General features: G+C 39.8%; 1 protein-coding gene across 1 annotated transcript in view; it reads right to left on the bottom strand.

The window, feature by feature from the left end:
- SLC9A2 (solute carrier family 9 member A2) overlaps positions 1–24,399 on the bottom strand; it is a 94,397-nt gene that overhangs the window by 9,285 nt on the left and 60,713 nt on the right. Inside the window, exons 4-8 of the mRNA XM_012471501.3 lie at positions 21,767–21,984; positions 20,919–21,121; positions 10,817–10,906; positions 9,830–9,900; positions 3,722–3,883 (exon numbers count right to left, since the gene is read on the bottom strand). Coding sequence (XP_012326924.2) covers positions 3,722–3,883; positions 9,830–9,900; positions 10,817–10,906; positions 20,919–21,121; positions 21,767–21,984 — 744 coding nt within the window. The remainder of the gene's footprint in view (positions 1–3,721; positions 3,884–9,829; positions 9,901–10,816; positions 10,907–20,918; positions 21,122–21,766; positions 21,985–24,399) is intronic.

Below are 24,399 nucleotides of genomic sequence, written 5' to 3'. Positions count from 1 at the left end.
AAATAATGTCCTTCTCACAGTCTATTTAGTGACATGATTTTTTATATTTTTATGCTATTTATTGGTGATTCTGCCACTTTAAATGGCCCCCAGGCATTGCTGAAGTGATATCTAGAGTTCCCAAGCACAAGAAGCCTGTGATGTGCCTTACAGAGAAAATGCGTTAAGTAAGCTTGATCATAGTGTCATAGTGAGTTTATAGTGCTCCTGACCATGAGTTCATTGTTAATGAGTCAGCAATATATATTAAATAAGGTGTCTGCAAACATAAACATGCATAAAAAAAGGTTACATATTGATTGGCTGATGAAAATTTTGTGAACAGAGGCTCAAAGAAACCTAACCTTGTGTGTCCCCCTAGAAAACTGGTTCGGTATTTGCAGCTGGGAGCAGTGTCTTATGCCTGTAATCACAGCACTTTGAGAGGCTGAGGTGGGATCACCTGAGGTCAGGAGTTCGAGACCAGCCTGAACAACATGACAAAACCCCGTCTCTATTAAAAATACAAAAATTAACTGGGTTTGGTGGTGGGCGCCTGTAATCCCAACTACTCAGGAGTCTGAGGCAGGAGAATCGCCTGAACCTGGAAAGCAGAGGTTGCAGTGAGCTGAGATTTCGCCATTGCACTCTAACCTGGGTGACAGAGCAAGATTCTGTCTCAAAAGAAAAAAAAAAGGTTCAGCATTTGCAAATCAGTTTTTGAGGTTATTTTATGGAATGTAACTACTTTTACAGTAGACACTTGGGACTGCATTTATTTATTTTTATTCTAACTCCTTCCAAAAAGGGTTTGAGGCAGACTACAAAAATATGTAGTACAAGAAAATAAATAGAAAAGAAAAGTTAAGAAAGCAAATTAAAGCTGGGAAGGTTAATATGCATAAATGCAGGTCTTAACAGAAGAGGCACTGAGAACACAGAAATTAAAAAACACAATTTTCTTATATTTTTCAATGCAAATTTACCACTGCTGTGAACCAATCATAATAGTAATTACTGGAGTACAAAAACCTAGTGCACAATGGGAAATGGATTCACAGAGAGGAGCAAACACAGAGAATTAATGCTTCCGCAGGACAGACTTCTCTAGATTTAGATGATTCATTTTTACCTCCTCTCAATCACTCAGATAGTTTATTAGAAGCATTTTCTCAGGGAGAGGTGTTTTTGTTTAGACAGCCATTCCACTTTCTAGTCAGGTTTTTTGTTTATCAAAGTTAATTGACAGATTTTCAGAGTTGGAAGGAATATAAGAGGTCATTAAGTACAATCTATCTTTTTGACATCTCATTTTCTTGTATAATGTGCCTACCAAATTCTTACCAAAATGTGTTTGCATACATCTACTGACAAGTGTACAACTATATCCCTGTTTATACTTAAACCATTTTCATAAAATATAATATAAAGTACATGAATCTTATATGTTCAGAGAAGTGAATGTACTCAGGCAACCACTACTCAAGTTAAGAAACAGAACATTCACTAGAATCCCAGAAATTACTTCATGTTCCCTCCTACCAGTCACTAATTCTCTCCCTCTTTGCCAACAGCAATACCTATTCTGACCTCATAGATTCACTGTGCCTGAACTTGAACCTTCTAGACATGAAATAGTATAATACATAGTCTTTGTCTTTTAGCTTCTGTTCCTTAGCATTATGTTGAAGATTCATCTATGTTATTGCATGTAGCTATAATTCACTCAATTTCACTGATGTATAATATTCCATGGTGTAAGTATACCACAGGTCATCTGTTTTGTTGTTGATGCATATTTGGCTAAATTCCAACTTTTGGATATTGCAAACAATGCTTCTATGAATATTCACATGTATGTTTTCAGAATACATATAATTAGTAGCCATTTGGATATCCTGTTTTATAAAGTGTCTGAACAAGTTCCTTGTCCATTGTTCTATAGGATTGTCTATTTTCCTCTAGCCCTTTGTCACTTAGGTGAGCCAGATATCTTCCTCCAAGTCTGTGGTTTGCCTTTTCACTCCTTTAATGATGTGTTGAGATAAATGAAATCTCATGATTTTAATGCAGTTCAGTATATTAATTTTTTCCTTTATAGCTAGTGCTTTTTGGAGCTTGTTTAAAAACATCTTTTCCTATCACAACATTAAGATATGTGCCTATAGAATCTTCAAAAGCTTTATTGTTTCACTTCTCACATTCAGATCTACAATATAACTTGACTTGATAGAGTGTGAGGCAGTGGTTAATTTCATTTTGTCTCCATATGAATGCCTAATTGATCAGAACCATTTATTCAAGGCACCTTTTCTCTGCCATTGCTTGTCTGTAAACTTTGTCATTAATCAAGTGTCCATATATTGGTGGATCTGTTCTGAACTATTTTTTTACACTGGCTTGCTTATATGTCTTTTTCCAATATTATATTGTCTCTATCAATGTAGCTTTATGTGAAGTCCTGTTATCTAATAATGTAAACCTTTCAAGTCTGTACTTCTTCAAAACTGTCTTGGCCTTTTGTATTTCCATTAAAACTTTAGGACCAACTTGTCTAAACATGCACACACACACACACACACACACACACACACACACACACACCCTGGGACTTTGACTGACATGTCATTGAATCCAAATATCAATTTGAGGAGAATTTAAAATTGTACAATATTGAGTGTTTCTTTTCTTCTATTAATATTGTCTTTATCTGTTTTGCACTCAGTATGTAGCTTTCTGTGTATTTTTCCCTTTTGCTTTATTTTGGTTATTTCCTTCTTACCTATCTTCTAATTAATTGATTCTCTCATTAACTCTTTCTAATCTGCTGTTACACCCATCAAATAAAGTCAGTTACTTTATTTGTAGCTCAATAATTTCCACTTAATAATCTCCATGACATTGCCAAAACTGTTAATGTAATTTCCTTTCCTTAAACACACACACACACACACACACACACACACACACACACACACATTTTACATTTTAAAAGTTTCTGTCTGATAATTCAATTATCTAAATCCCCTTTAGGCCTGTTAAAACTATTATGTTTCTCCTTTTCTTAATGTTTTAAATCACATTTTCTTGCCTATTCATATGTTTGGTTGTTTTTTATCAGTTGCTAGACATTGTTTAGGGAAATATATAGAAGCAGTTTAAGGCTCTTTTTAATCTTGTTTTCCTCCCTAGATAATTTAAGCTTGCTTCTCTCAAGCATCTAAAATAAGAGAACACAAAACCATAACATAACATAACATAATGTAACATACACATTTCTAAGCTTTCACATTTTAACCAGGATCTCATTCTGCTGTGAGGTCTTAAGGCATCTCTAGGTCACAGGTCAATTTTTTTTTTTTTTTTTTTTTAATAGAGTCTCACTCTGTTGCCCAGGTTGGAGAGCAGTGGCACAATCTCGGCTGACTGCAACCTCCACCTCCCAGGTTCAAGTGATTCTCCCGCCTTAGCCTCCCAAGTAGCTAGGATTACAGGCACACACAATCATGCCCAGCTAATTTTTGTATTTTTAGTAGAGACAGCATTTCACCATTTTAGCTAAACTTGTCTCAAACTCCTGGCCTCAAGTGATCTGGTACCTCGGCCTCCCAAAATGCTGGGATTACAGGAGTGAGCCACTGTGCCTGGCCTGGGCCAATTTTCAAAATTATTATTACTAGTTTCAAAATACTATTAATGCATATTTAGCAATACTAACTTTTATTTGCAAGACCATACTTACTTTAGAGATGCAAATGTAGGGACAGTACTTATCATCCCAGTCTCTGCCATCTCAATGGCATGTTTTATTTCAAGCTTTTTATATAAAGATACGATGCTTGACTTGGGTTGATTTTCCCGAATCAAAAGCTTCCGCAGATATTTATCATCAAACTTCTTAAACCTGTAAATCAAGAAAGCCAAACTTTCAATAAATTAATACTGCATTGACTAAGAAAATAGTTGTTGTGTTTACCCATACAGTCATTTCCACCATTCCCAGGAAAATAATAGCAGCATTTAGTCAATCGGGTGATTTTATAGATTTAGTATGTGCGTACTTATATATGTATGCATGTGTATATACATATGTATGTATACATATGTATATATACACACACATATATGTATATATGACACATACTCTCATATGTACATATATACACATACATTTTTGTATATCTGACCCTGACACACATATATCTAGTATTCACTAATTACAGATTAAAATGCATATGTTTCTCTCTTTACCATTTCTCTACTGCTTTTAGCAAAATTGCTCAGAAACATTATCACTATTTGCTTTCTCCAATTCCTCTCCTCTGATTCTCTCTTGAGCATTCACATTGCCTCAATACTCCATTAAAGCTACTCTTAACAAAGTAGTCAGTGAACCCCATGATATAAATGCAATGGGCAGTTATGAGTCCTCATCATTCCTGCCCTCACTTGCTTAAACTATTGTCTTCATTTGGCTTCCAGGTCACCACACTGGAGTCCCCCAACCTCTTTCTCACCCTCTCTCTGTTTTGTTTTCTCCTTTCTGACCTCTTAATGTAGGAGTGCTCTGGGCCTCAGTTCTTGGTCCTCTTTCATATGCCACTCACTCCCATCACCATCTTGCCCAGTCTCCCAGCTTTTTATAGCAGATCTATGCCAATGACCACCATGTTTGTATCTCCAGCTCCAACCACTCGGCCAAATGCCAGATATGAGATTTTGGCTACTTACTCAACATCTCCAGTTGGATATCTGTGGGGCATCTTAAATTTAGCATATTCAAATGAACTGGTATTCTCCTGGAGTCCTCCCTCCCATCTCAGCGAGTCGTGACCCACCAGGTTAAAAATCCTGGGGTCATCCCTGATTCTTCTGCTTTTCTCACGTTCTATGTTATGGGCTGAATTGTGTCCCACCAAAAATTCATATGTTAAAGTCTAATCCCTAGTAGCTCAGACTCTGACCACATTTGAAGATCTAGTGTTTATAGAGGTGATTAAATTAAGATGAGGTCATCAGAGTAGGCCCAAATCCAAAATGACTGGTGTACTTAGAAAAAGAGGATATTTACATTTCAACACATACAGAGAGAGGGAAGATGATATGAAGAGGCAAGGAGAAAACAGCCATCTACAAGCCAAGGAGAGGGGTGTAGAACAGAACCTTCCTTCGTGGCCCTCAGAAGAAATAAGCCCTGCTGACACCTTGCTGTCTCACTTCTAGTCCCCATAATTATGAGACAATTCACTTCTGTTGAGCCACTCAATCTGTGGTACTTTGGTTATGGTATCCCTAGCAGACTAGTACTCCAAATCTTTCCTCCATCAGCAATTTCTGTTGGTCCACCATCAAAATATATACAAAATCCAGCCATCTCCCACCCCATCTAATGCTATTATTCTGGTCCAAGACATCATTCTCTCTCACTGGATTCTTGTAGTGAATTGGTGTTCCTGCTTCCACCATTGCATTCTTACAGTGTTCTCAACACAGAAGCCCAAGTGCTCCTGTTAAAATATAAGTCTAACAATGTAACTGTTCTGTATCTTCCTTGGGTACAAGTACAATGGCCTGCGACTTCCTACACAATCTGGGTCTGCCCCTCTTGGCACTGTGCTCCTCCCCCTTGGTTGCAGCCTCACTGGGGTCCTTCCTGTCTTAGAGACTTACTGGCAGTGCTCCCATCTCTGAGTCTTTATACTTACTGTTCCTTCTGCTAGGAATGTTCCTCCCCCAGATACCTGCAGGGCTGGACTTTTACACTTCCTTTAAGTCTTTCCTTGACAATCATTTTCCCAAAAGTGCCCTTCGTATCCATCCTGTCAGAACTGCACACAGCCTTCCTCCTCCAGCAAGACTCCATCTCGCTGCCCAGATGTATTTTTCTCCATAGTAGTTATATCTTTCTAGCATGACATGCAATTTACTTGTCTTCCTTTCTGTCTCCTAGCACAAGAATATATGATCTACATGGGCAGACATTTTTTTTTCTGTGTCACCAGTGCTTGGCACACTGTAAGCATGTGTAATAGAATGAATCATTTGACCCAACTTCTCCCTCTGTCTACACCTTCTGCCATATTACTTGGCAATGGCCTTCTACCATGGCCTAGATGACTTGCTTTGCCCTGTTTCCTGCCAGCATGCTCAATAATGTTCCTTGGGCTATTAGCAAACACAATGATGGAAACAGTGGCTTAACCTGGGCTAGTACATGAAGGCTTACATCTTGTGCTTCAACAATCACTATTAGAAGGATATGCAGAGTGTCTCCTTAGTCCCAGGACAAAAGTGACTGTCAAAGGAAGCAGAGTCACCTCACCCCAATCACACCAGATAGGTCCAACCAGAATCACCTGGCAGCCAGCCAACTCACTGGAGCACATGAGCAAGCCCAGCCGCAATTGGCCAAGCCCAACCCTGATCAGCCTCTTGACTCATGCACTTTAATAATAATGACTTGTTCTGAGCAGCTGAGTTTGGGGGATGGTTTGTTATACAACATTATTATGCCAATATATAAGTGAAGCAGCATGCAATAAATATTTGTTGAGAAAGAAGTAAGTGTACTACTGTGATCACCACAAGCCCAAGGAGGTTTATAGACACACCTGTGCCATGAAAGGAATTGACGTTAACCCACATTCTTGTTGCTAGTCCTTTGTTCTACAGACTAGAGGGCTCTGAATAATTAAAGAAGAGCCATCCCTGAATGTGCTTTGTTTTTGGCTGGCCACTGCACACTAAAGATTGGATCTACTTTTTTCTACTTTTAATTTTAGTTTCCTGGTAGGCCCATTGAGCCAGGACTCCTGGCAGCAACACATCTTCTAAAACTTCTTTTATTATTATTGTTGTCTTAGCTTTTCATTAGAGAGAAGTAAAAGGAAGAACAAACCCCAAAGACAATGGCATCTGCTCTATTTCATGTGGGGATAATGTGTTTCCTTTGCTTCATTTCCATACCTTTCATTTCTCTGCTAAGCTACACATAGGCATTCTATTTCACCATCATTAGACTGCTTGTGTCAAGACTGAGAAGGGTTCCTACTGTATCACCCTTCATTTCATTCTCAAAGGATCAAATGCCTCAAGAATTCTCTGGCAGAACCACTGGAAATCCGCAGCATAAGGATTCCAGAGAAAAGGGAAAGACACCTAACATGCCTGAAACAATCATTTCTTTTTGATGTTGATTTTTAGTAACATTAACACTCACCAAGGATGTGATCTGAGCAGAACTGATTTTAAAAATGTCCTGTGTCAGCCCCACATCCCCCTGCACCCACTTCCCTGCTCCACCTATGATATGCAGTGCCTGCAATGATCCAGGAAACTCTGAAATTTTCCTGGAATAAAATTGTGCATGGAAATAGATCAATGCTTACAAAATTATTAAATGAAATGTGTCCACTGCAGTGGCAAATGCTAGCCATGTAACATTAGCTTTCAGGCATGGAGCAAGTTTGGCTCTCCCATCTTTAGCACTTACAGCCAATTAGCCTGGCAGCCTTTGGATATGTGCCTAGGGCAGACTCATGGACCCCAGAGATAATGTCTCTGCCTGAAAGACAGACATAGCCAGACTTTCTCTGACATTTCTTCTCCTGAGTTTCAGACCAAACCCAAGTGACCAAAGTGTCCACTTGTTCCTTCTTCTGACAGTGCCCCAGGACCAGTCGCCTGATTACTGTGCCAAGGCCAATCTATATTCACCCATTTGGGAGGCAGAGGAGCAGTAGACATCTTGAACCTAACATTTACTTTTGAAAGGGAACCAGCTGTTCTGGGTTATGCCTCTCACATGCCATTTCAGAAAAGTACCAAGGGGTGCCACAGAAAGGAAGGAAAGTGGTTGGGTTGAAAGGAACAAGGTAGGCAGAAAATAGGCATGGCTATGAAAATAGTGAAGAGAGGCCAAAAGGACTGTTCCACTGGCTTGTCACAGATGGGGATGCCTCCATGTTAGGAAGGTCCCAGGGTAGAGTCGTAGGGCAGATGTCTGTGATCTCTGATCTACAAACTGCCTCCAGAAAAGGGAATACTTCCCATGAGAAATGGCCATTTAAAACATAGTTTTACAATGGAGAATTTAGTTTGCTTAATTTTATTACCTTGTGTTCCCATGTGGCTAATTGGACATGCTCTCCATACAAATAAAATATTTTTCCTTTTATTATACAGTAAGGCTGAGTCACAGGGGCCCATCTACATTAGTAAACAGTGTTGTAAAACTTGTAAAAGTTGTGCTAGCACTGAAAGTCTTTGTCAATTATCATATTACTTAATTGTCTCTCTCACACACACACGTATATACACACACACAGGAGTCTGCTTGCTGTGTGACTGTTTTGTTGTGCCTATAATATTACAAAATTTGAGAGACCTGAGTCCATGGCTTATACGTCTTATGTAGCCAAAAATTATGCCAGCATATATGAGCAAACAGGAAACACTCAAAAATTCCCTTGTGTTAAATTGCAGACATTGGTAGGTTTGTCAATTTCATGTAACTCAGCAGTGGAGGGAAAAAAAAAATGTGTTAGCTAGTTAGGAAAAATAAAACAAGAGGAATCTAGCAAATGTAGTTTAAAATGCATTCTTCTGTCTTCAGAGATTAGCTTAAATGCTGCCTCTGAAAGTCTCGCCTAGCCAGTGGTGTGCTGATAAATGTTTAACAAATTGCTCTATGAAAAAAAACGAGGGGCCTTGATTTGTAGCATTCGTCAGTTCCATGATATAAGCCCTGATTCAAGCAACCACTCTGGATGGTGCCAAATGTGTAGTCAGGAAGAGAGACATGTGATGAGCTCCCACTAGCAAGTGAGGGCTGGCTCCTGTACCCCAATGCTCCTAACGCTGCTGTCAGAATTGATTCAAACTTCTTGACCTATAACGTGGTTTCTCAGTTTATATTAAAGCATTCATCTAATTCTGCCTGTCTAGTCTACCTTTTCCACTTGAACTTTAAGATTCTTGAAGACTGGTATTGAATTGTATTTATCCAACACAGAGCCTTTTACAGAATGGTAAACTCTGTGTGTGTGTGTGTGTGTGTGTGTGTGTGTGTGTGTGTGTGAATTTATATAAATGTATGTAATCTTTCAGATAATTTTAGCCTTTAAAAATATATATTATATATGTCTATATAACATATATATAAATATATACTATATATGTATATATAACATATATATAAATATATATTTGTTATTTCTGCTTGTCTGTTTACATCCTTAGATGGTCTGAATCTCTGCATTTGACAAAGCCCTCCACCATGTGTGGCAAAATGGATAGTAATGGAAGCCCTACTTTTCAGCCAAATAGACCACCTTCCTCACCCCGCTTTGCAGAGAGGAATGGCCACATGACTGAGTCCTAGCCAATGATTAGAAGAATCATATGACAGCTTCTGATGGTTTTGGTTAGAAGGCAGCTATTAATAGCACATATGCTTTGTCTCTTCATCGTCTTTCATCCTCCTTGCTGCCTCAACTGGCTAATATTGATGCAGCCATTGTGGTTCAACAGGCAGTCTTGGAAATGAAGGCTACTGTTAGTGGACCAGCTAGACAGAGGGTCCTGGGACCCTGGGGAGTCTTGGAGTAAAGCTCATCTATTAAACTTATATTGCTAACTTCTGGGTATTTACAGAAGAGGGAAATAAGCTTTTACCTTGTTTAAGCTACTATTATTCCACATCTCTGTTATAGCTGAACTTTATCTTAAATGACATACTATAGTGTAACACAGGAGAGATTAGCAATTGAAAAATAATACAAATCAATATGTCCTGCTTTCAGAGTGACCCTGGGCCACTTCATAACCCAATGGCATAAGACCTTCTTACTTGTCTCTCCAAAAGTTGTGACCCCAATGTCCACAAACATCTTCAATTCCAGTCTTCACATGATCAAACAACTAAAACAGAAAAAAGCAGGCAAATTGATTAGTCTTTACCCAGAATCAATAATTTTCACTCTACTTATATCATTCCTAAACTCCAAAGACTCTCGTAGCTTTTGCTTTTTATTTGTTTATTTATTGCCAAAAGCAATAAAACAGTTCATATTCAAACAAATTGATGAAATGTTTGTCAGGTCAGTATTAAGTAAGTCTTTTTTTGTTTTTTAATTCCCATTTATTTTTAGCTCTTGGGGAAGTGTCATCTTTTCAATATAAAAAAAGCAGCAAGTTAAACAAAAAACAGAAACCTCAAGTGTAGGATAGAACAAAGCCAAGTGTGTGAGGGCAGAGCAACAGCAAAAGGAAGATATGAGATGTTGCAAAAAAGATGGAGGAGGGTTTCCCTCTCCTCTGGGGATTGACTCAAACACTGATGTGGCAGTATACACCACTCCACATTGTCAGGGATGTTAATTCATTTTCAGGGGTAAGAAAAGGTGGGGATTAGGAGATTTCTGGAGGTTTAGGGACCAAGGCTGGTCTCTTTACCCCCTTAATCCCTTTCTCTGATCAGAATAATAGGTAAGTCTTAGATTATTTTGCTCACTCATAACAGTTTGTTAATAACTTTGAAAAGTATGAAATATGGTAATAATTTCCCAGTAGGAACATTTCCAGGTTGAAGGAAGTAAAAAGAGGGGACTTCTTGTCTCTCTACTCATGCAGGAGTTTAGCAAGCTAACCTGGAGAAGTTACCATGGGGCCATGTCTATTCCACACTCCCCCAGCACATACCTTCTTCAGGCCCTCCTCCCTCTCACCCTGCCATTCCCTTCTTCTTCAGGAAATGGACTACGTGGTACCAAGCTCTTCGACTGATTCAAATATTTTTCTTTTATCATTAAAATGATTATACTCTCTTAACACCTACCCGACAATAGATTTCTTCACTGACAGCTTGTTGTTTTTTATTGGACCTCTTGACATCAAGAAACTCCACCAGTGGTCGAATAGTTATTCCCTGAACAAGAAATACAATTTAAGTTTTTAATATATACTTATACAGTTTATTAATTGTTTAATGTAAAAAATTTATTATAAATTTTTTAAAAACTACATTTTAATATTCAAGAGTAACCCCTCTTCTCCTAAGCTTTGATAAGCAAAGACAAGGATATTCTGCCACCAAGATTTAACACAGTAAATGTAACTTTTTGTTAATTTTTCCTTCTTTTCAAATAGCTGGCATATTTTCAAAGGACCATGTCCCACCAAAAGCAAAGACAAAATGGAAGAAGCTGAGAAAGTAATTACAAAAAATAATAAAGTAGGCCAGGTGCAGTGGCTCATGTTTGTAATCCCACCACTTTGGGAGGGCAAGGTGGACAGATCACTTGGGGCCAGGAGTCCAAGACCAGCCTGGGCAACACGGTCAGACTCCCTCTCTATAAAAATAATAATAATAGTAATAATAATAAAGTGTTATCCAGGTCAGAGGAATCACCTACTTGCTGTATTATCCATAGAAAATGTATCGGTGATTCTTTCATTTGTTCATATATTAAAACAATTTTCACTAAGCTTCTACTGCACACATAACAGGGTCTTGGGCATTTGAAACACAAAGATGAATAGTTAAAGACCTCGGTTCTAGGACTTTGTAGTCTTATACAGTCAGATACTTCCAAAAACAGTTACAAAGTAGGCAAAAAAGGGATGACAGGGCTAGCACAGGAAGCAGGTCAAGGAAAGTTTGGAGCAGAGGAGATGCTGGCGGGCAGTGGTGGAGATGCTAGAAGCATATCCCAGCGGAGACCACAGCACAGCAAAGCGCTGCAGTGAGGCGGGCCTTGCAGCCAGTCTGGGCATGTCACGGGTGAACTCAGGAAATGTGGAGAACTATCAGCTATTCAGTAAACTCGGAAGAGAAAAATTCCTTAATGTGACAAAAGACATATGCCAGAAATCTATAGTGAACATATCACTTAAAAAGGAAACATTGTAAGCATTTCCATTAGACCCTGAAACAACACAAGGATGCTCTCTGTCTCTGTCTCTGTCTCTGTTCAGCAGTTCTGCATTTGCCAGTCAACTGAGAATAGACAGACAAAGAGCTAGACGTATAAATATTGAAAATGAAACGACAAAGTTTTTGTTGCTCCTGGATGATCAAATTTTTGTCCTAAAAAATCTGAGATAATCTCTTTTCCTCTAAAAGTAACAAGAAAATTTGGTATAGTGACTAACATAAATTCAAAATGCCCAAGCCATGCCCAAATGTTAATTTTTAAATGTAACAGAATAAACACCTACATCATAGCAATGAAAAAAACATATAAAAAGAGAGCGTGTATCTATATAATGCTAGTACATACTAGTAGCTAATAATGTTATATAATACACTAGTAGTCCAAATACTAAATATGTGTGTGTGTGTGTATATATATATATATATATATATACTATCCATTATCTCTATACATGTATGAAACCCTATAATAAATGTATGAAACCTTTACACAGAGAACTATACAATTTAACTGAAGGAGACTAAAGGACATATTGAGATATCAGAAAAAACACAGTTCCTAGATGGGATAACAATATTGTAATAACACGTATCGACAGTACAATTCCAGTAACATATTCCTGAAGACTTTTAACATAACTTGAGAGACTGATTTTAAATTAACCTGGAAGAGTAAATGTAACCACAAGACTTTAGAAAAAGGAGACTGAAAGGGGATTTACAGACATCAAGATGAACTGTCAGCGAATATACTTAAAAGTAATGTGATATTGGCACAAAATATGGCAGGTAAGGAGGGGGTGAGAGTCAAGATTCCTGTTTCTTGCTTGGTGAGCAGATGGCCACTGCTTCCTGGCAGGAAGGATACGTGGATAGGAAAGGTTGTTAGGATTTCAGGGATAGAGGGTGGCTATCTAGGGGGATGTTCCCTGCCATGCATTTGACTTTTATCTCATCTCTCCCCATGTCTTTCAGTCTTTAAGAATACTTTTGATAATGTAAACTGACTGAGACACACACACACGTACACATACACATCCATTTTTTAAAGAAGGTCATTTTTTTTCCCATCAGTATAGCTCTGGGCATTTTTCAGCTTAACTTTCATTTTAACTTTCTGAAGTGTGAACTGATTTTGACCAAATTTGGTATAAAACACATCTTGTGTTCTATTTGTATATCAGTCTGCCACTTTGAGATAACATAAAAGGTAACAGCAGTTTTCCAATCAACACATGTTCTGTAATTTCTAACTTATATGAATGAAAATGGGTGTAAACATGTGGTTCTCAGAGATGGGAGATTTCACTAAGTTCCAGATTCCATGAAGCCACTAGTTTAATAATAGCTCAAGGAAAAGCTGACAAAATAAATGTAATTTTTAAAACTATATCATGTGTTCCAAAGACACAAGCTGCTGTTTCACGTGCTATTTTCCTATCAGCGTTCAATTAGTGAATAGTAAGTGAGTGACTAGTCTTTGTAAATACGGGACATAAAATAAAGGTAGGACACAGGGCTTACCCCAATCCATATGTTGATTCCTTCCACCCTACGGATGATCTGGAAGTAAATGCACTACCACAAATAAATCACCACTGATCCACTCCAGGAAGAAAGTGTGGCCTACCCCCCAATCAACTCAAGTTTCTAAAAGCATATTATATTTCAGTTTATAATAATAAAGCTTAAAACGATATGTGTTTGTATATACAGACCCTTGTCATAGTCACCCTTTTTCTCTTTGAATGCCTGCAGTAGTCATGCCATGCTCAGTGAGAATTATTTGATGCAAGTTGCCTTACTTCCTCTCCCTCTCCTCTTACTTTCCTCCCTTCGTCAATCCATATATTTTGCAGGCAGAGTATGTGACATCTGTGTATCCCATATTAAGCCACACAAATTGGATTGGATGTTATATTCTAGGAACCTGGGTGTCTGGTTGGGAGGGAGAAGGAAATAAGACTGAGAAAGCATCTTATTGTACCCACATTAGAAAATTTCTAATTTAGATTACCCAGGGAGTAACTCGATAAAGCTTAGAAAAACAAAATAGCTTGCTACCATCCATACAGGATAAAAAATAAAACCCTTAGATTTTCATCAAACTACCAATAAATATATTTGCAAATACAAATTAAATTTTCACCTGTTCCTTTACTTTGGCATACATACTAAACACCACCCCTGAGGGTCAGGCCTGCCTGGGAGAGTCATGTAACAGCAGGAGCAGGGAGAGTAACGGGGAGACTGATTTGTCTTTCACCTTGTTCCATCTCTGCCTCCCTCCCACCTTGCATTCCCCAGCTCCCATTTGTATCAGAGGGGAGAACAACAACAACAGAAAATACAACTGCGATGTGAGTGTCATGAACATTCTTTTGGTCTCATTTTTTAAGAAAATGAGTTCTTGTTTTGTGTTGTTTTTTGGAACTAATATTTGCATAATAAAAAGAATGGAGGAGAGAGAAACTGCCTTATATTTCCTTGCTGATTTGGCAGGTAATTTCCAGAAAAACTTGCAGAAACAATTTTCATGTATTAAAAAATATCACTATCATTGCTGTGCTGTCTTATGGAAGGTATTTCTCACATCACACACTCGGTCACAGCGATCATAAATGCAGTTGTGCAAACAGTGTTTATCTTAGAATGGGATAAGTAGAATGAGAAGCATTGAAGTGTCGCAGTGGCTGTTCACAGTCCCCATCAGTGCGTCCTTCTTTTAGCACTTCCCATGCTGCGCATTGATTTCTCCTTCTGTGTCTGTCTCTCTCTCCCCTAAACTCCAGCTTCCTCTTTGCTGATTGAGGTTTCTCTCTTTCCTGTACCATCAGTATCCAGATGTGCTCTTATCTTTGAAAACCAGAAACAGAAGCCACCCTATGACAGATATCCACCTCTGGCCACTACCTCCTTTCTCTAAGAAACCTCAACAGAGTTGCCCATAACTCCTGCCCCCCATTTCTCTCTCTTCCCCTCCCCTCTTGAATCCAGCCAATGAGGGTTTTGTTCTCCTGACTGACCCAAAGTACACTTGTGCAGAGGCCACTTATCACTGTGTCCCTAAATCCAAGGCTGTGTTCTCCACTCACACTTTGTCTGACCTTGCAGCCGCATTTGTCACAGTTGCTAGAAGCCTCTCCTCTCCTTCCTCCTCTCCTTCTGATGTTTCCCCTCCTGCACCGTTCACCCTTTTCAGTTTCCTGGGCTGGATCCTCAACCTTTTCTTGATTTCTAAATATTACTGTGTTTCAGCGTTCAGTTGTCAGATGCCTTCTTTTCTATATTCTTTCTATGCTTACTCCCTCAATAATTTATTCTAGACTTACATGTTTTAAAAATCATATATTAAGGAATCCCAAATTTATATCTCCCACTCTGGCTTCTAGCCAAAATTCCAGGCTCATATGTATATAACTGCCTATTCAACAGCTCCACTTAGAAGTCTAATAGGCAAATATGCATGTCCAAAATGTATCCCACATCCAACACTGAACACATGATGTCCCACCCTTCAGACTAATACTCTCCAGGTAGTCTTCACCAAATTAACTGTCACCTTCATTCACCTCGCTGATCTGTCAAAAACACATGCAACTGTCTTTTACTGTTCTTCCTCTGACATTCTAAACTATTCACCTACATTTTTCCATCTTAAAAAAGCCTGATCATTTTGCTCATTTTATTGTAGGATTGTTGTAAAGTATTCTAAATTCTATGGAATCCCACCTAATAATGGTATATGTTAATTAAATATAAAGATGGTGTCGTTATGAAACAGTATATATACAAAAAATTATGAGGCATGGCACGGAACTCACACCTGTAATCCTAGCACTTTGGGAGGCCGAGGCAGGCGGATCATGAGGTCAGGAGATTGAGACAATCCTGGCCAACATGGTGAAACCCATCTCTACTAAAAATACAAAAAAAATTAGCTGGGTGTGGTGGTGCATGCCTGTAATCTCATCTACTCGGGAGGCTGAAGCAGGAGAATCACTTGAACATGGGAGGTGGAGATTGCAGTGAGCTGAGATAGTGCCACTGCACTCCAGCCTGGCAACAGAGCAAGACTCCATCTCAAAAAAAAAATGACCGTTTATTTGACAAATGAAAGCACATTTGAGGGTCCTCACAAAGTCTATAAAATAGTGAGCAACATCATTCCAGTTGGAGAGGCTAAATTAGCAAAGATTCATGTAATTGCTGGGTAAGGCTACCCCACCACGGGCCCTGAGCATCCCCACATGTTCTTTACAGGAGGTGCCAAGAATGTCAGGCCTTGATTACTTTTTACCTGGGCCATTTCTCAGAGTTGCAAACAATGAGCACTCTTAAGAAATGTAGTAAGATCACCCTTCTGAGAGAGCAATATGTCCCCAAACTCAGTGTCCTCCTCCTGCAATGCAGCCCACGACATGTGCAGACATCCATCACGGGTCCCCTCTGTCACCCCCTTGGGACAAGGAGGTGTGGAAAACTGACACAAGCCAACACAAGGCTCTGGCTGCAGCTTTTGTCATGGACAATAAAGTCCTTTGTCTCTGACTCAGGAGTCTTCTGCAGCATTCATGAAATAATAACAGGTGAACTTGTTAGCTTACAAGTATAGTAAAACTACAGATGCTTCACAGTTCTGCCCAGTGACTTATAAATGACATCAATAATGTGCAAAAGTGGCTGCTATCTCTTCAATTCTGGTCAACCTTGCTACTTGATGGACTTCTTAACCACTTAATACATTTACAGAATTCTTGAGCTCTGCCTTATTATAGGGATTAACTAAATAATAATTATTGTACTCTAATCATATTTCCTTCCAGAGAAAAGTATATTGAAAGAACTTATCTTTTTCTTTCTTTGGTTACAATTTTTCATAAAGTTGCACATTAAACATGACAAATCATGAGATGAAAACCATGTGTCAGGTGTCATACTCTATACATGTACTTCCTCTGCGCTGCCTGAGAGGGAGGTGCCATTGTCTAGGTTCTACAGCTAAGTAAACTGAGGCCCACAGAGGCTGCAAAAAGCAGGCCTAGAATATCAACCCACAATAGCCTTACAATAGCCTTACCCTAAGACTGCACTTTATATAATGGTACTCCACCATCTCCAACTTTGAATATAAATTTAAAACATGAGAAATAGCTTATATTTGATATAAATAGCATTACCAATCATACTGGAAAAAAATGAACTTAAAAGTCCAAGGAATCACAATTGTTTCCTCATTCCATATCCCATGGCTGGGCATGGTGGTAGCTCATGCTTGTAATCCCAGCACTTTGGGAGGCCAAGGTGGCTGCATTACTTGAGACCAGGAATTCAAGACCAGCCTGGCGAACATGGCAAAACCCCATCTCTACTAAAAATACAAAAATTGGCTGGGTGTGGTGGTACATTTTCGTAATCCCAGCTACTCAGGGAGGCTGAGGTGTGAGAATCACTGGAACCCAGGAGGCAGATGTTGCAGTGAGCCAAGATCGTGCCACTGCACTCCAGCCTAGGTGACAGAGTGAGACTCTGTCTCAAAAAAAAAAAAAATCCCACAAACAGGACCATATTCTGATACCATGATAGTGTGCCTCATAAAGAGACTACATCTATTAGCAACACGATTCAAGCAATGTGAAAATTCTCATGATAAACTTTGATACCAAATAATGCATCATACGTCATATGAAATCCTATTTCTGAAGATAGTTATAACTCAGTAATACCAGGTTGGAAGAGCTTATCATATAAAAATGGTGACATAAAGGGAGAAAAACATATTTAAAGTTTAGTAATCAGTCCATCAACATAAAAGTTGACATTTGAGAAAGAATACATAATTCTTACTTGAAAGGCAATATTTTATGCATGGATTTATAATTAGTTGTTTCTACTATATTTGTATCTCATCAAGTATTTCCCTCCAGGTTTCCTTCACTGAATTCCTTAATCTTTGATGTATTCTAGAAAAGAGATCCTTTCTGAAGGGAGTATGTGTGTATTTGTGTGTGTCTATGCATGCTTGTGCACGTGTGTGTGTTCAGAGTCTCTTAAGAATGAGCAGTAGGTAGAAAAATAGGAGGAGGATGTGATCAGAGTCAAGGAACCAAGCCATATGCATGCAGTCCCCGATGTGTGCCCACAGAAGGGTAGGCAGAGAACAGGAAAGGGAAGATATCAACAAAAGTGGAACTGCAGCAATTTCTCCTCTCTGTGGTTAGCCAAGTGAACTTCCCAGACTCTCTTTAAACCTAATGAGAGGAAAGACTGACATCTCTACACCTACAGGCACTAAACAATGATCCCCAGATGTCTCCCTTAGTGGAGGGTTATCTTAATGTGTTCACAATACCAAATTTGGCCAATACCTCTCAACTGTGCTGTTTGTTGCTTCAGGCTTTCTCCTTTTCTATCACAGTCTTTACTCACCTTCATCTCTCTCCTCCCATCTATCCTCCTCCTGTCCTCTTCATACTCAGGGAAATCCATGCTCCTACATCACTGAGATCCATCTCACATGAACTTCCTGACTTCCAGCATCCCCCCTACCCCACAAGCTCTCTGACATTCCACACAACACGAGTTAGCAGTCATCCTTCGACTGGTCCTCTGCCCTGCTTTGGCTCATTTCTCACATAAGAGTCTCATTGAATGAGTCTTCCAAAATAAAGAGGACTGCATCTGCTTTTTTTTTCATCTCTGCCACTACTTCCCAAGGACAAGTCATCACCATTTCTGGTCCATAACACTGCGTGAAAGCAGAAAGGTGTTGATAATAAAGACAATAACAGAAAGTGGTCATCTTAACTCAGGAAAGGGTCTTCTCCAGGATTCCAGACAACTCACTGTCCCCAGTGTTGGAAGGCATGAATGAATGAAGGATGAACTGTCTTTTGAAGAAATGACTAGAAGGAAGGAGGAAAATCGTTTTGCATTACAATACTGAGCACTCGCTACACACAAGGCTGTCTCCTGGATACTTTATTCAGGGTCAAAAGCAAATAGGTTTTGATTCTGCTCTACATTTTACTAGCTGTGCAAACTTGGTAAACTTGCCTAACCTCACTTTCAGTGCCCCACTTTCCTCATCCACAAAATAGGGATAATAAACCATGACTCCCAGAGTTATGTACCATGGAACTGTTATGAGGGTTAAATGAATTAACATGTAAGATGCTTACATTTGCATCTGGCACCTAGAAAGTATTCTGTCACTAACTGTTAAATATATACGAATAAATTTTGAAAACGCACACATCTCCTGATCTTCCTCCTTTTCTACCGATCACTGGTTCTCAGTTCTCCTTGGCCGCTCCCTTCTTCCCGAAAATGTCTTAAGGTTGGGCTGCCCCAAGGTTCAATCCTTAGTCCTCTATTGTGGTCTCTTCAATACATATTTTCACTCCCTTGACAAGAACATCCAGCTTCATGGCTTCTAATACCAGTTCTCTGCTAGTGGCTAGAGAGCCCCTTTCCTGAGCTCCAGACTCGTATCTGCCACATCCACACGTCCACTGTATGTCTAATGGACACCCCTAATGCAGCATGCCCGTAATTGAATTGACAATTTCCCTACCCTACTTCTGCCATGCACAGACTTCCGCTTCTCAATTGAGGGCAAGTCCATCCTTCTAGCTGCTCAGGTCAAAACCTGTGGAGTTGTGAGTGACGCCTTTTTCCCTCACAACATATTGAATCCATCGAGGAATCCCATAGGTTGCTCCATCAGAATGTGTTCCAGGATCTTAGCACTTCTCACCAACTGAACTTCCACCAGCCTGGTCCTGCCTGATGACTGCAGGGCTTCCATGCTGGATTCCCCACGTCCACCCTTTCCTCACAACAGTCTATTCTCAACACAGTAGCCAGCATGATCCTTGTACAAAAGAAGTCAGAACATATCAGGCATCTGCATGACACTTTCTATTGGCTTCCATTTCACTGGAGAAGAGCCAAGCTTCATACACTGGCCTGCATGGCCCTGCATAATATAGGATTCCAGAATCTGTCTCACCTCATTCTCCTACATGCCACCCCACACTCTGTGCCACTCCAGCCACACTGGCCAAGAGCACACTGCCTTCAGAGCACACTTGATCCCTCAGTGCATTTGCCTGGGTTGTTCTTGGGCTTAGCTAATTCTTCCACCTCCTGCATGCCTTTGCTCAAATGTCATTTTTCTCACTGTTCCCTTTCATGACCATTTGATGTTGGAATTGTAACACGCCTCCCCCACCACTTTACCCTTACCATGCTTGATTCCTTGCTCTTTCCTTATTGTATAACATTTATCACCTTCTAACATGCTCTATGATTTGCTTATTACGTTTCTTGTCTAGTGCTACCAACCCCTCTGAAATGTAAGCTCTGCAGCAGGGACAGGAATCTTTATATGTTCTGGCTCCTAGAGCACTGCCTGGCACTTAGCAGGAGTCCAGTAAATATTGGATAAATGAATATAATCTTCTAAGAGCTGGCATCTTAACTCAAAGAGATTGATTCACTTGCAAAGTCAGGATCTGGACACAGGTCCACCACACTTTCTGCCTCCCAATATTAAACGTGCATTCCTCATTTATTCCCAATATTAAACGTGCGTTCATCCGTTCCTCATTTCAGGGGAGTCACTGCTAGGCAGTCGACTCATGTCAAATAGCTGTTGGAAGGTCATCATGCACAGCTGGCATTTAACAAGTGCATTCACTAAGTCAGAAAAATAATAAGCATTAGCAAGGGCAGTTCCTAAGTTTCCAGTCATAAGATTAGAGCACTTCATTTAGTTTCCTTAAATAATAATTTCTCTGTGTAGGCCAAGTGACCAAATTGGACTCTCTAAGGCCTCTCAACAATCTGGTGACATGAATCCAGGCAGGAAATATCATTTTCCCTAGTTACTAACTACCAAAGTTTCATCACACCTTTACTACTTTGCATCCTGTAAACAGAATCCAATATTCTGAACGATTTTTTCCCTCCTGATAAAAGGAGAAAGAACTCTACTCACCAGAATGAAGACAGTAAAGAATATAACAACAATGGCAGCCGTAATAAACAGCTTTTTCCGAGGAAACACAGCAGCAGGAAGGAGAAACACGAGTGCAAAACAGATGGCACCTCGCAGTCCTCCATAGGCAATGATGAACTGATCCTTAAAGGTCAGGGGAATGGTCCGGAACCTATTAATGACCTGAGTCAGGACAAAGACACCTGCACAGAAAGAAAACCCAAGAGGAAACAGACTGGGTGAGGCCAGAATATAAAAATACATAGACTCATTTTCTGTGCTTCTGCGACAGGGGCAAAGGATTTAAAAACAGACCCCAAAATCTTTCCCCCTTTTCTGTCTTGCTAGTAATAGCAGGCTCTGGGCCTTTGATGTTGTTCCAGGATTGTGGGTGAAAACATGAAATCCGAGAAGACAAGACACACTAATCTGACTTATAACAAGGGCTTGAAGATACTCAGGGAAGAAAATAATACATCAGGAAGGGACAAGAAAAGCAAGAGAGAGAAAATGAAGAGGCCGATGAGGAAGGAAAGGGGAAGAGGAAGAGGCAGAGGAAGATGAGAAGAAAGAGGGCGAAAAAGAGAAACAGGAGGACTAGGAAGAAGATAATGGGGAGGAACAAGTGGAAGGAAACGAAAAAGGAGAAGAAAAGGAGGAAGAGGAGGATGAAGGAGGGAAAAAAAGTAAAGTAGGAAGAGAAAGAAGAGGAGTAAGAAGTAGGCAAGAAAGAATAAATTAAGAAGATAAAAAAGAAGCCTCAACAGCAGAAAGGGAGTGACAAAAGGAAAGCCCCATTCTATTAGTGAGTGTCACACATGTGCATTTAGCAGGCAAGCGCTCATTACCTAGGGCTCGCCAGATGAGGCAGAAGGCCAAGGTGAAGCAGACGAAGGCCCAGTTCCACTCGTGGTTCTTGCCCACGGTGGACACACCCATGAAGATGAAGATCAAGGTCTCGCTGACGCTGCTCAGCATCTTCATGAAGTACTTGATGGTTGTGTAGGATTTCTGAGATACATTTTCTTCCACATACTTATTCATAGTCATTGCACAAGCAGTGATTCTGAAAAAGAAGGTTCAGCCTTTATTGAAACCTAACAATGATCCTAATCAGAATGCAAGAGACAGCACTTAAGAGCTAAATTATGGCTCTACTCTTCTGCCCAAGACTACATCATCGAATGATTTTTATAGGTGAATCTGATTTTCATGTAAACCTTGGAAATCCTACAATCTCCCGAGGTCTTCATTACCAACCCTGGCTCAACTACCCTGCTCTGCCCAGCATTCTGATCCTTCAATTTCTTTACCCCAGATTCACACCTAAAGGTCTGTGGACATCAACACCATCAGCTCTCCTTTCTGTATCTCAAATAAAATGAGTCCAAAATAAATTTGAAATTCATGATCTTTCTATAAACTGATTTATTTTCCTACATATTCTTGGTTCCTCTATTATGTAAAAGGATTCTATTGCATAAAATCCTGAGGACTTCTATAAAAACAGTTAATCTGTTTTATAGCACCTTTACTTTGTGCCAGGCACTTGAAAATGGACTTGTGTTAGCCTTCTCTCCCTGTCACATCTTGGTAGCCCCCTGCCATAAAATTGGTCAACAACTATTTTCAATTCTTCACCCTGAATATCTCTTAGACCCCCTCACTTTTTTAAAATCCATAGTTCTGAGTCTCATTTCTATGTATCCATTGTATCCACTTCTGGGAAATTCAAAACGTTTTAACAGGCTCTGAGAATTCCTAAGGCAAAGAAACTCTTTTGCTTGTTCTCCCCAACATTTCCAAAATTTTGGGACCACACAGCCCTTTATTCCCACTCTCATGATATCTACTGGAATATGGCACCTGTAGAAAAAGATCAACGTCCAGGGTCAAGTCCACACTCCTGAAGCTCTTCACACACTTCCCTCAGTGGAGAATTCCAGTTTCACATCTGCCCTCTCTCCATCTGGGTGCACACCATGTGCCTCCGCTGTATGGAACTGCTCGCCCTGAACTTGTTCTTTACTGTCTTTTTGCCTTGCTACACATGTGGGTTCCTTTCTGTCTAGACTGCTACCCCGATCGACTCAGGTGCCACCCACAGAGGGGAATTTAGGATGAGCTTGGTGACAGCTCATGGTAGGTCCGGTCTAAGGAGACACAGTTACTATAAAGTACCAAAACAATTTCATTACAGAAGGTTCTGTAGAATGAAACAGGAGGATGAGATTAGAGGGAGCCACGCTGCCTTCCACTAATTGATAAACATAAACTGATTACTGGTTACGATCTGCAACGTTTTCAGCATTTCCTAACTCCGGCACTACAGTGACTTTAGTTCAGCTTCCCCTACTTCCATCACATGGTCCTCCTCACTCTGAGAAGACTTCTGCTGTCTTAAGGCAATCCTTCTACTGTTAGCATAAGAATACATAGAAGAATGCAAACCTAAGTGTCCTCTAAAACCTAAACAGGTAACCATGAACACATCTCATTGCAAGGAACAGATCTGTTGTTCACATAGAAAACAAATGCAGGTGTATTTATTTTTGTGCCCTTATTAAAACAAAACAAAGACTCCATAAATCTAAGGACCACACATTGAACCACCATGTCACTGTCCCCAGAATAAGCGGGCATTTCTTTTAGATTCTGTAAGTAAAGAATGTATAATTTATGTGGTTTCCCAAAAGAAAGAGTGACCTTATTAAATGTGCTAATAAAATTCAACATCTATAAACACATGGCAAAGCCTTTGAATAGTTGAGGACTCATATAAAAACAGTCAATCTACTTTATAGCACCTTTACTTTGTGCCAGATACTATGCAAACACATTTATGAGTTATGTCAGTTAAACCTTGTAACAAGTTTATGAGCAGGCTCTGTAATCATTCCTATAGTTATAAATGGAAGAACAAAGGCAGACAGAGGTTCAATTATGTAAGATTCCAGTGCTAATAAATGGTGGTGCCAGGGTATGAATCTGGGCAGTCTGAATTAAAGACATTAACTGGGCCGGGCATGGTGGCTCACACTTGTCATCCCAGAACTTTGGGAGGCCAAGACAGGAGGGTTATTTGGACCCCGGAGTTTAAGTCCAGCCTGTGTAAAATAATAAGACCTCTTCTCTATGAAAACAAAGTCAGCACTATTGAGGACTTAATCCTCACCCTTTCCAAATTCTCAGTGAGCCCCCCGATCTCTGATGGGAGGGAGGTCTTCCCTGCCCACCAAGTTGTGGCTTATCCTTTCTCAAGCACAAGCCTGTTTGTATCCATCTCCTATGGCTGCTGTAAGAAATAACCACAAATGGTGTGGCTTCAAACAACACAAATTTACCATCTTGCACTTCCAGAGGTAAGAAGTCCAAAATCACGTTGGTGGGCTAACATCAAGGAGTGACAAGGCTTTTTCCCTGTGGAGGCTTTAGGGGAGAATCTGTCCATTGCCTTCACTAGTTTCTAGAGGCCTCCTGC

Source organism: Aotus nancymaae, unplaced genomic scaffold (assembly GCF_030222135.1).
Source record: "Aotus nancymaae isolate 86718 unplaced genomic scaffold, 86718_ANA_hifiasm-v0.15.2.pri h1tg000131l, whole genome shotgun sequence".
Taxonomy (NCBI): domain Eukaryota; kingdom Metazoa; phylum Chordata; class Mammalia; order Primates; family Aotidae; genus Aotus; species Aotus nancymaae.
This window is presented reverse-complemented; position numbering and strand designations above follow the sequence as displayed.